This window comes from Cyclopterus lumpus, chromosome 18 (assembly GCF_009769545.1).
Source record: "Cyclopterus lumpus isolate fCycLum1 chromosome 18, fCycLum1.pri, whole genome shotgun sequence".
NCBI classification, from domain to species: Eukaryota; Metazoa; Chordata; class Actinopteri; order Perciformes; family Cyclopteridae; genus Cyclopterus; species Cyclopterus lumpus.
Window position 1 is genome coordinate 7,458,583 of NC_046983.1, and position 13,180 is coordinate 7,471,762.

Here is a 13,180-nt window from a genome sequence, read left to right on the forward strand (position 1 = left end):
CACACACACACACACACATACACACACTCACCTGGTGTGTGCCTGACAGGGAGGAGGGGTCACGGCGAGCCTATACTCGTTAACCTTCTTTCGTAGATGCTGCTGTCGAGTGGCTGTAAGCGCTTCTGCTTAACAGCATGTTGGTGTTTGTCGCTGAAACTCTTTGTCATTTTGTTTTGGGTTGACTTGATCGGCGGGGCCTTGAATGTGCACATGAACGCGAAACGTGGGGAGTCTCTCCGAGTTGGTGTTTTGCTGTATCTGTCACTGTTAGCAACGCCTAGTGCTGTATTCTTATGCGTGCCATGCAGGTGTCAGTGTGTGTGTGTGTGTGTGTGTCGGGTATGGCGGCGTCAGTGTCAGTCACCGCGAGACTATTCGGTGTAAACGTGTGACAGCCAGGCGTGGTCTGATGTTGATAGCGTGCCACGGTGAATGACAATGTCTCGACTTGGAAACCAGGGCGTAGTCTTTGAACGGGAGAGTGTAAGAAACAGAGCCCCCCCCCTCTCCCCCCTGTCCTCCAAAAGAAAGACAGAACAGGGAATAAAGGTTTTGTGGGTCTTACAGCTCATCATGGAGGGCCTCTCCTGTGCAGAGCTCCGCCCAGGTGGAGCTTCCCCTTGGAGAAGTCGGCGCACTGCTAGTCCCGGGCGTCAGTCAAGCCCAGAGCGGTCAACTGTTCCTGGAATGGGAAAAAACTAAACATTGAGGCTACCCTATTCCGGGGGGGGACGTCCTGCGAGTGCATGCATACGAGCAGTTGCCAGGACACTGATGATTTATGCATGCGGGGACACCAAACAATGAGCATGGAAGGAATGCACATTCTTAAACTTTCCATGGCCCCGCCACACGATTAACGCAAACACAAACATACCCTTCAAAACAGTCAATCAGTCACTCCTCTAAAGAAGTTATTCACCATAATGTTTATTCACATTCCATCCCGAAAAGTCGAGATGGGAGGAGGCTGACAGTTGCCCTTGTTGTGAGTCGGCAGAACAAAGTGGGCGACAGGCAGAGAGGAGACGGAAGGAGGAAGCAGAGGATGAATAATTTAAGAGTGATGCCCCGTGACCTCGGCACCTTCTTTGTTTTGGCTCTGATATGAATTCCACAGAAAGTCGTCGCCATGACAGGTAGTTTATCCTCCCATGGCAGAGGGCCACTCACAGTGACAGGCTTCTCCAGGGGCCAGATGAGAGCATGTGTGGGTGTGAGTGCTGCGACTGTGTGGACTTGTTTGTGGATGTGCGGGGAGGCCCCCGGCTGCGGGGAAAAGTTGCACGGGGGAGACGAGTGGTTGAATAGCTTTGTTCCGAGCCTTTTGTTTAAACTTACGATGATTAAGCCTCGTTGGAAATATCTTTTACCGGCAGGCAAGAGCATTAAATCATTTTGCACGAGTGGTCTGGGTAAATGCGAATGCCCTGTGGGCGCTGCCTTTGGCGTTCTTCTCAAAACCAGAGCACAATAACTGCGTAGTTCGGTGAACCACATGCCAATGGGCAATTGTAATAAATTGTAAAATGTCTGTTTTTTTACTTAAAAGTTGAGATGCGAGGAAGGGGGGTGGGAGGTGTGGCGGGGAGGGGGGGGGGGGGGTGTCAGACCAGATCATGTCGGCGTTTGCCTGAAGATGAAATAAGCAGATGTGTATACAGTTGTGGACATCTGTCAATCCCGTTTTCAAGTGGTTTCGCGCAAAGCTCCCCCTCCGCAAAGCTCCCCCCTCTTGCTCTAATGCACTTCTATTGTCCTCATCCATTATTCCTCTCTTCTTCCACACGCTACCACTACATCACTGTCTTCCTCCGCTGCTCTGCCACTTGCCTGGCGTCCCCATCCCTCATCTGCCCCGCCTGCCGCTATTTCATCCCACTCTGTCTCTCTCTCTCTCTGCTCTTTACGCAGTCTTTTTTCTTCTTTGACAGGCCGGCCTGGCCCGGTGTACATCACTCTCTCAACTTCTCCATCTCCATCTGCAATCATCTCAAGGTTTTCTTCGCTCCGTATCTCACGAGGAAACAGAAGTAGACTCGCAGTGGCGGATTCCTCAGAATGTGTGTGTGTGTGTGTGTGTGAGAGGAAAAGCAGCTGGCATCACCCATATCCTCCTCCCGGGTTTTTCTTGCTGCTCCCTTTGGCCCACAGTTGTTCAGGTTCCACTATCAAGCATATAAATAGTACCAGCCAACCCCACATGACCCAGCCTTCTTCTCTGACTCTCTTGCTCTGCTTGTCGAGGCAAAAGCCCTTGGTTAAATTTTTTTTTAAAAAGCTGTAGGCATGTATTAAATATGAAGGGACCCTGCGGCAGCACGCTGGGAAACAGAACAGAGGTGTCAGAGGAGCCTATAGAGGCCTCGTGCACAACAGAGGCGTGGCACTGCATTATACGGGGAGAGAAAACCTCTGGGAGGTGCTCTATGGCTGCCCTTTCTCTCTGAGGCACGGCATGAATCTTAGATTGAACAGCGCTGGGCGGACTGCTGATGCCTCGTGCACAGCATCAATGAGCTATTTGTCTGCAAGTGAGAGTCACAGGCATTGTCAGCTGGTGGTTTCCTCTCAGTGAGTGTGTGTGTGCGCACGTGCGCTCAGGGCTTACTTGGCCTGCAGTGGTGCAGTCAAACCGGGCAAGAGTAGTTCATTGGGTGTACTGTGGGGTTTTTAGGAGGACAGGTTATTGCATCCAGGATATGTTACAGCTCCATCTGTGGCGACTCACTGCAGCTGCTGTTAAAAAGCAGAGCAGTCTGTATAAACGACGACGGGGAAACAAAGGGAGACGGAAATCAAACAGGGAGACTTTGCTAAACGGAGGTCTTTTTATATGAGCCTCTGCTGGCAAACTTCAGCACTTGAACTGTGAGAGGCTTTAAGATCCGCCTCTTTTGTTCTGCACTCCAACTGTTTACATGCATTCAACCAAAGACTGCTCCAACATGATTGGTCGATAGCACTAGCGCGACAAACGGAAACCAGAACGCTTCCGATACCAAAATCTTTTGCATATATGAATGCAGAATGTGTTCATAGAGATTACACACCGACAGGCTGAATCAAATCATGCCAAGAAATCCCATGAAAAGCCTTCTATGGTTGTCTATGTACTTGTGTTTCATTATTGATCATGTTCTGAATTGATCATTTGGTCATTTGTCAGATCATCGTAAAAAAAAAAAAAAAATACCCATCATGATTTCCAAAAGTCCAATACATCATCTTGAGGGTGTTTGTGTTGCCAAGTACCATCCAAATCCCCAAAATGTCTAGTAGACAATCATTCAAAACAACAAGTCCTCCCAAATAACCAGGATGATTTTGTATCTCCGGGTCCAATCACTTGTGATGCCTCCATCAGTCCAACAAGCATCGAGCACGAGGAGTAAAACCTCTGCAGCTTACACCTCCCGTTCCCTCCGGCTTACCGATCACCTCCGCCAAAAGGACTCTTTCAAGCCCTCGCCACCTTAGAACAACCACAGACGTGTTCTGCTTAATTCAACACTGCCCTCATATCATTCTGTGTGGGTGGTTTCAAGTGTGCAGTATGTGGCACTGGCATCCTCGCGGCTCCGCTTCACGGGCACATTTGATGCAGGCTTTTAACATTAAAATAAAAACCTTTCTTGAGGCTTCAAAAGCCTCTCCGTCTCTTTATTGAGTCTCATCAGCGTTGCCGCTATTGGTATCTTATTTACATGGGCTTTTACCACTTTTGAACAGTCATTACGCTCTGTGTCCTATTCACTCCGAACATATAGAACCTCCACAAGGCTATTCTGCCACTAATGAAAGAGGATAAAAGAAGCCGTAGCTTTTTAGTGAGATCTTTAACCAATGTCCATGTAACACATCTGATTAATAAATATGATGCAGGGCAGCGGTAGCCGCATTAAAACATCTGTCCCTCGACGCTGTATACTGCGGAGTGTGCTCCTGTAAATATTTGATGGCCTTTTGACCTCATTAGCCGTGATTGAGTGAGCTCCCCGGTGCACACTCGTATGTCTTAGTCACCGACTGGAGATACAGACGGAATGAAGCCATTAGTGTGTGTGTGTGTGTGGCCTGGTCAGCACCGGATCAGAGACGGGGGGAGGGAGAGCGATGAGGGTGGTTTATCCGGTGACCTCCGGGCCAGGCTTGTTAAGAGGGTTCTCCATCTCAAGTCTACAGACTCCGACACAGTCTGCCCTTCACCAGAGGAGAACACCACAAATAGGGAGATGGGTGGAGAGGGAAAAAGGCAGAACCCCGCCGCTATTTATAGTTCTCTGCGACGTTTTCCACCTTGTCCCCAAGCAATCATTGACCCCCCCCCTCCCTCCAGCTCTTCTGCTCACTTGCCTGCCGAATGTCACTCCTATTTAGGTCTGATGGCGTCACATGTGAGACCCAGAAAAAAAGGAATTAGATCCATGGGACTGATATGACAGAGAGGACAGAGGTGAGGGTGCACTTGGAAGTGGCAAATCCTTGTAACGTAACCCAGAGGTGCGGGATTTGGTTTGTTCCATTTGCCCCTGCACAGAGGAGACTGGTGCTGGGGTTGACGTTACACACACACACACACACACACACACCTATGATCTTCTGTTTGTCTCCATGCTGCACCTCTAATCGCAGAAGTCCATGGCTTTTCCCAAGCAATTGGAAAGAATTATTGTCGGGAAAAACATGGCGGCCTGTCGCTGGCCAAAGCAGTTGGACAGGCTGATGAAATGGGATCCGAGTCGGTTGAGGTTTTACAGCTTTAGCCCTTTCATAATGATTCCTCAAATGCACCTCTTTTTTCCCCAGAGAGAGAAAACGGAACCAGGCGACTCTTGACGAGGCCAAAACATTCAAGCGTGTGTCCATAATTAGGTTACATAACGAGAGCAAAGCTACTTTTAGTTTTGGTTCGCAAGAGTACAGTTGTTTTTTTCTTCTTCTTCTTCTGTCTGCCAAACGGAGACAAAAGAGGAGTTCCTGGCAAAGTCATTGTGGTGTCAAAAGGAGTTGTTTCAAGCTTTAGTTCTGGATTACAGCCTCCTCCCCAGAGTGTCCCAACAATGTTAATGTCGAAAGCTTGTTCTTCAGGCCACGGCTAGAGGAACAAAATGGGAGCACAACTCGTTGGAGATGTTTGTTAAACTAGAGAGAGGCCAAAGTGGATTTCATCAGTCCATGATGAGGTGTACAGAGGACATGGTAATAAGCTGCAGTCGGTGCAGCCTGCCCTGATGAAATGTTTTTTTACAGGCATGCCCTCTGTCTCCGTCAGGTTCAACTAACCTCTCGCTCCCTCTTGCCAGGTCTTTCTCGCTCATCCACAGCCGTTGATCCACCATTACACTCTGCTCGGACGCTCGGAAGAGTCTTACATCTTACACGAGGTGCGACAGCACGCCAATTCAACGGAAAGATGCGAACAGAAGCAAACAAAGCTCAAAGCTGTAGGAACTGAGGTGAAGTGGCATCCGTGCAATTTGAAAATGTTTTAGATGAATACAACATTTCCGGAGATTGCACGACGCCACTTCAGGATTGAAATTTGAGACGAAATGTCGAAAGGGAGGAAAACAACGGAAATATCGTGAAACTTGTTAGCTAGCATTTCTTTGCATTAGATCTAAATGCATCTTAAGGGCTCTTGGAGCACTAGACATGTCTGGAGAATATAATAATGGTCCGACGTTGTCTTGAGAGCCAACCCTTTCTTTACTGTTTCTTTCTTTTGTTTCTTTACGACAGCCAGCCTTGTGCTTGCAGCAGCTTCTCATTTTGAAGACCGTTCCCAGTTTGAATGGCACTAATTTGATTGAAGACACGTGACGGCAGACTAAAGCTTAACGGTGCTCTTTTTGTCAGGTTTGTGTGCTCTTTGCAATCATTTGCGAGGGAAGAACCTGCACTCTGTAACGACATTGTACAAGCACAGGTGTGAGCGTTTTTGTGTGTTTGTTTCAACAGTGTGATATGCTTGAACCACCGGTGGTTGGATCAAGTTGCTTGTGAAAAACCAGGTGTGTCACACTTTGATTGAGATGTCCCTCCTGAGCGTTTGGCAACTGCAAATAAGTGAACCTGTAGAACTATGACCGCAACTAATGTCAGTACAATATGCTGGAAAGGGAAACTTTCTACACGCTGTGACACAGCAGCAGGATACTCTCAGAGGTGTGGAGGCCTGTGTGATTCTAGCGACTCGTCTGTGCCCTTGCCCCCTTCTGTGGACCCTGTGGCCTGGTCAAATACGTGCTCTTACACTGGGCTCGACAACTCTCCTGAAAAAGCCTCCGGTTTGGCCTGTGTGAACCTTAACAAGCCCCATGCTCTTGCATTACCATCAGTGTGAGTGCACGCCACTAAGCTGCTGCCTGTCTGACTGGGGCTCCTCCTGGCTTCCTCAGCTCCGACTCAGACCTGCTATACCTGCTGGCTCTGGAGCTAAGAGGAGCACAGATACAGCTAGACTACCAGCTGGGATGTGGCATGACCTTTACACCCCTGCAAAAGGAGTCTATAGAAGGCTTCAGAAGCCCACCAGGGGGGCAAAGGCTCGTGCTCACCCACAGGCACTTCTTAGCCTTCTTAAAGCTAGGGTTTGATTCCCTGCTGAGGGCTTTTAGAGCCCAATGTTGTGTGGACACCCATCACCTCAAGAGAGAGAGAGGAGGAGTATGGGAAGGAGCGTTGAGCTCGCCAGAGTCTGTCATAAATCGGACACTTCTTCAGTCACTAAGAGCACTAAAGAGGAAGAAAGAGAAGTAGGCAAGACACAAAGGTCAAAAGGTGAGGAATGCATGTAGGGAGATGACAACGAGGAAGAAGTGACGTGTGAGAAACCACACGTCAGGACACGGAGGCAGAGCAGGAAGGACAGAGAGCGAGGAGGCGACGGTGGAGGAGCGAAGACGTATGAATAGAGGAAATAAAAATACTCTTGAAGGGGAAGAGAAAGGGAACAAAGATTCAGAGTGCGAGTCGGGGAAGAGTAGGTGGCCGAGACGTAAGCCGAGAATAAAGGAGAGACGACACGGAACAACCAAAGACGGGGATGAAGATGGCGACGAAACAATGAGAATGATGACAGGGATTCTTGGGAGATATGAGCAACCGTATCAGGCGAAGTGAAAAACGAAGCGCTGTGTGGACACAGGAAATAAAGAAACCACAAACGAGGCTGTCACATTCCACGACAGTATTAAAAAAGCAGTGAATTGGCGTACCGCCTCGGCCGGCCGTGTCGAATACGAATGCGGGGAGCGTAGATCAGAAGACAAAAGAATCAACCAGTGTTACTCCCTGTTAAGAAAAGCAAACCCGTTGATGGGGCGGGTGAGGTGAGGCATACAAGATGGACAGGTGGCGACGGCACACCTGGTTGTTCACACTCACTTCCAAGTATTTGCCAGAGCCGGGCGAGGCCGTACACAAACCACAGGGGGGGGGGTGTAACAAGTGTAAAAAAAGAACATGTTGTCACAGATCGGCTACAGTGTGAAGTCGGCTCCTCTAATCGCATCCAAACATTTCAGAGCAGTCGGCACATCTCTCTGCCTGCCGTGAAAGGCAGGGCATGATGGAGACTCAAAAGATGGGGAACAAAGAGATTCCACTGTGATTTTTTAAGAACTAGAGAGGTCAAGTTCATAACATCTTAATGGAAGATGTCTTTATGCCTATTTCACATGAAAAACCACAACAACTTACCCGAAGTTTAAACGTACCGTAAATTTGAACTAAAGGGTACAAATTTAAATGTACACTGATATGCTGATAGTTCTAATAAATATGTGGTAGAGGCATGATATTTTATGGTTTTACGAAAAACGTTGTCGTCTTGAAAGAACATCAGTGCACTGACACAACAAATGAACTAATTCAAAACCATTTCCTTTCCTTCTCGAGTCCCAGAGAGCATGCTTCATACTTTGACCTCAGCAAGATGGCCGCTTGATCACTCTTCCGGGTAGCGGTGATCCGCAGTGGATATTCCACCGGTGGCTCCGTCAGAAGTTTGTCGTACTGACCTGCAGACTGAGCGTGCTGGTGATGTTCACCTTGGGTTCTCCACGTGGAAGGGCATCAGGAACGCCACGCTGGCCTGGCCCTCACACAGAGGCGTCTCCAGGACCTGCACCACGTTTCCTTCGCGGTGACGGTACAGACCTGGAGGAAAATGACAGGCGGAAGGCGTGGACGGAAGGGGAAAGAAAGATCACAGAGCCAGGGAGGGAATTTGCCACGATGTGGCATTTTTTTCTCCTAAATAAACTGAACTACAGTTGGGGGGAAATCCACTCAAACACAACGTGAATGCAACTTTAGACAGCATGACAAAGCATCATCATCTTTCTTTTTATGAATTGAAAAAAGGACACTATGACATAACGCTAAATAGAACACAAAGTGTCCCTCTAACATCTTTTACTGCCGCCATAGCAGAAATTCCCTCCTGCCTTGTTGTTTTAAGACAATACATACAATATTAAACAGGGTTTAAATAAATCATAAAGGCACACTGTGATAAATAGGAGAGAAGGAGATTGGACCTTACAGATGTTCAACCGTTTTAGAGCTCAAATTGCTTTTCGCTACATTTGTTTGCTGCCAGGAGGAGAGTAGGGACAGACTGTGTTGTTGTTGTTATTGTTTTTTACCTGCTCTGTGCGTCATCATCACTTTGGTATATTTCTTCCCCAAGAAGGTTTGGTGACTTGCTGAACTTCGTCTCCCACAGCTTTGAAAACGCACAAAGTGACACCGACCGACGCGGCTCGTGAATTGTCCGCAGCTACCGCCCATTAAAAAGTATCAACTCCCCTCAAAGCCGCTGAGCCGAGAGTGCTGTACGGAGGGGGGCAGTTATGAGTACCTTGAAGGCCCCGTCGCCCCATTCACCGTCCACCACGGCCCACTTGGCCCACTTGGCCCCGCTGACCTCCCCGAAAGCTCTCAATTTAGGAGGGGCCGAGAGTAGAGGAATTACTCTTGTAATAACCTTGCGACGCACTCCCAAAAGCCGCCGGCCCCTTCAATCGTGCAGGGGGACACTGGCTGGAGCGAGGAGGTCGACACATTACGACTCGTACTCATGTCGCTCTTTGTGAGTGATGCCCGAGGCCAGCTAGGGCTGGAACTAACAGCCATTTTCATTTCACATCGATCCCCACACTTGTAACGCGCACAATGCTGAAGGTGCAAGACGGCCAAAAAAGGAGATAAAATGGCTCATTTTCCCTGATGAAAGTCTCAAGACCAATTGTTTCACTTCATCATCAAATACTTGCATTGTGCAGAGGCTTCTTTTCTCCAATCATAATTGACTGGTCGTTAAAGGTCGACTCCCACTCGTTATTTTTCCAAATGGAAAGGCTCACTCAGGCGTGAGCTAAAAAAGCAGCAGGAAGCATATCAATGAGGTTATGAAAAATGTGAACGGTCAAAGTTAGCTTTAGTTTGAATGTATTTTTTGGAAGTAGGGTTGTATGTGTATAGTCCCGTGTTCTGCTGGTTAACATGGCTGTTTCTGTAAATGGAGACTTGGGGCTTTGAAGAGAGCGATATACCGGCTTCAGATGGATTAATTAATGATTATCAAAGTTGATGTCGATTCATTTTCCGTCAATCCATCGACTCCTCGTTTCAGCACCAGGCTTGCCCAGAAGCCAGCGGTGGACCCCGGCCAGTAACGGCTCCCGGCAGAACGACATGCGATGCTCCCGACAGGATCGCGCTGGAATCCAAAGACAACGGGTTGAAGATGACCCGAAGAGGCGGCCGTGTTGTGGAAACGATGTCACACTGAGGAACAACTTCCCCCACACGCATGCTTAAGGCGTATCGAGCAAGGACTTGATGACCTCCCGAGCAGGTTCTGTTTTGTTTTAATAGGACGTCGCTGCAGCGGAGAGTTCGCTTGAAACCTGAATCCATTAATAACCATCAACAATAAGCAGTGAGACAATTGCACTGCGAAGAAAATCCAATCACTGGCGGACTCACCAATTCGTACTGTAAACTTGAGGCAAAGACCGGAGGAGGAACGATGAGAGCGACCGGCTCCCTCTCGTCCCCCCTCATCAACTTTTGATTACGTAGTTGTGGTATTTCAGAAGATATCACAAGAGCTACACAAATACGCGGGTCTTTGTTGTTCCCTCTTGCCGCCTCCCCTCCTCCGTTTAGCTCCCTGCCGTCGCTGCGTTATCTCTCTTCTGGTTTTTCTTCACAATCTTATTCCTCTTCTTCCGTCTCCAGTGTTTGTTTGTCTAAAACGGGAACAAAGCCTGAATTAATGAACTTGTGTGGACTGGAACCCCCAAGGTAGGCCTTTTTACATCCTCCTCTATGTCTGTCTTGCGCTCTCTCAGCGAGGGCCTCCTCTCTTTCTCAGTTCTCACTCTTTACTTTCTTCTCCCCGTGTCTCTGTCCTCTCACCAGCCCGGAAATGGCTCCTTCCGCGGCGGCTCTGCCTGCACTCCTCTTGCCTTTCTCTCTGCTTTTAACGTCTCTCCGCTATAAACATGTTCCGCTACTAATTGCCCCTGACCTTCCCTTTCTTTTAAATGCCCAGGGAAGCAGGCACAGCAAATAGCTTTTTTTGTTTGTTTAATTCCCTTTAATAATTAACTAAAGCCAACCAAAGTGAAACAAACAAACACGGGCAAGGAAGCAGATGCCTTTTCAGAGCCATGAGAAATTCTGGGACCATCTCTGAAACCACAGCAATTAAAGGCACACAACGAATTGCCAAAGGACCGTGAAATCAAAGACAAATAAAAAAAGAAGTACAACCGTCCAGGGGCAGCTAGCACGAGCGAGAAGCAAACTATCGACCCCTGGTGGATTATGAATCAAAACTGAAGGAATCCAATTTTTACGTAATGCAATTTGTGTGCCGCAATCTGCTGTGTAATCTAATTTGTGTATTTCCTCCGCGCAATTAATGAACCGACCGACGAGAGTTGGTTCGCGGAAGAAGAAAATGAAGTAATGAAGTCAAAACATCAAACAAAGAAAAAATAATTAAATTGCTTATCAATGTATAGTCAGGGAATGTTGTTTTCAAAAGGCTGTCTATACTTTTGGCAACCTGTTTTCACTTCTTCTTTGCAGCCGATGAAAAGAATACCTGCAGGAGGAAACAAGAGGGACTAGAGGCAGATGGAAGCAGATAAGGATGTGAACAGAAGACATGTGGGGGGGGGAGACGAGGGGGGGGGGGGGATTAGACACATGATAAAAAAAAACGATAAGACGAAAGCACCAAAAACACAGAGATAAACGCCACATGGAGAACGAGCGAAACAGAAGGATATATTTAACACATCATCATCTTTTTGTGGAGGCAAAAACAAAACAGAAAAGAGATCAGCAGGCATGAGGATGTTGGCTCGGCTCGATAGTAGATTACATTCCTGAAAAGTGTCCACGAAAAACGGAAAATAAGCTATTTGTGTCTTTCTTTGACTCACGATGAACTCAAATCTAGTTACACAATGAGCACTGAAAGCCTTTTACAGCAGCAAAAGTTACAATAGTCCAATGAACTCTTTTATTTTTAAAGGGCTAAATGTTGAACTTGTGTTTTGGGGTACAACTTTGAAATGACTGCACTTGTACCAAAACATTCACTGGTTTCTTCCCCTCACAAAGAACTGATCTGAGCCAAGCTGTGTGCCGCCGCAGAGCACTGCAAGCACAGATGTTAGGCATGACACTGAGGGAGAGAGTCTGGACACTTGTTACTCAATTATTTAAGATGACACATCACAACTCCAACCACCTCCCCCGATGGAAGATGAATAAGCTCTCAGTGATCGACCACCAGAATCATCCTTTATCTGCTGTGTCCACCAGCTGGAGTTCACCGCATGCGAGCGCACACACACACACACACACACACACACACAGACATGCACACTGCACACAGGTGGCAATGCTGGCACACACAATGTAGGGGGCAGACTGGAGTGTGGGGCGAGGGGGGGGGGGGGGCTCTCCGTGCTGCAGCATGTTTTTACGCCATATTAATATTCTAAGACTCCTCAGCCAAATGCAGCAAACAACATCCATCCGGCGATATCGAATGATTGCAAAGGACTCCACGATTACAAAGCCTACCCGTCCTGCTCAGCAACGCGCAGGCCAGTCTAGCTGTTATGGTACGTGTCTACGTCTGAGTCCATGATGAAATACTCATGTGGCTGTAGAGTTGCATCATCGAGGGTGAGGTCTGGACTGTTGTAGACACACTGATGAATGATGACATGCTTGCATGCTATTTTACGAATATCATTTCACATATTTTACGAGATTTTGTGCCGACAGAACATAGTCAGGAAGTGAAGTGAATACACACAGGCCCACTTGTAAGTAATGTGTGTTTATTATGTGCACTACTTCTAAAGCCTCAACCCAGCCACGGAGCTGCCTCAGATCAGCCTTGGAGTCTCCTTATCCCAGCGGCCGGTGGCGGAGCCTGAACGCGGCCTCGCTCTCATTGACAAACTCTCGGCTGACTGGAGGAGCTTTCGAGGAAAACATGGCCGAGGATGCGTGCAGGTGCCGCGGCGAAGCTCTCCAAGGCATCGGACAGGAGCTCGGCGGATGGGGTCCCGAGGAGGCCTCGGAGCTGGCTGGACGTGGTGCCCCCGGAACCAGCAGCCAGCGCCCCGAGCGAGGAGGCCAGAAGCAGAGGGGAGGGCGGGGAGGGGTGTCAGTAAAACATGAACTGTTGAGGCGTGCATTCCTCTCATTCATAACACAAATATAACTTTGCATACCCTGACCCAGCGTGTTGTTACTGCACCGTTCATAATGATATGCCAGGGTTCCCTCTCTGCTGTAAAACTACAACTCCGTGTGCAAACAGCAGCTCGCTGGCAGTAAACTGGTTTTGTAAATTCCTCCCCACTTGGCAACATGGTTACGGTCTCACCCGCAGAGGAAACCCCTCTGTGTGTGTGTGTGTGTGTGTGTGTGTGACAGTTAATAAAGTTAATAAAGTATTAAAAGAAGCTTTTTAAGTTAGTTTCTCCATCTTGCCTCCAAATACAAAATACAAACCTCGTTGACTGACTGACAAGACTAGTGACGGGGAACAGGGTCCGGTTCGACTGGCTGCTCGGTTGTGGTTCTCTGAGACCTCTCGGCAATACAAAAAAAGAGGATAAAA

The 13,180-nt window shown here is 48.1% G+C and overlaps 1 protein-coding gene across 1 annotated transcript; it reads right to left on the minus strand.

Moving 5' to 3' along the window:
• Positions 1-574: 574 nt before the first annotated feature.
• On the minus strand, positions 575-12,721 carry serpinh2 (serine (or cysteine) peptidase inhibitor, clade H, member 2; the record flags this gene model as incomplete). The annotated part of the gene is given in 8 exon segments (XM_034557771.1): positions 575-685; positions 1,177-1,272; positions 5,290-5,380; positions 8,061-8,169; positions 8,661-8,740; positions 9,002-9,057; positions 12,406-12,571; positions 12,573-12,721. Coding segments are annotated over 8 exon segments (858 nt in total), but the record flags the coding sequence as incomplete, so codon positions are not given.
• Between the last annotated feature and the right edge of the window lie 459 nt (positions 12,722-13,180).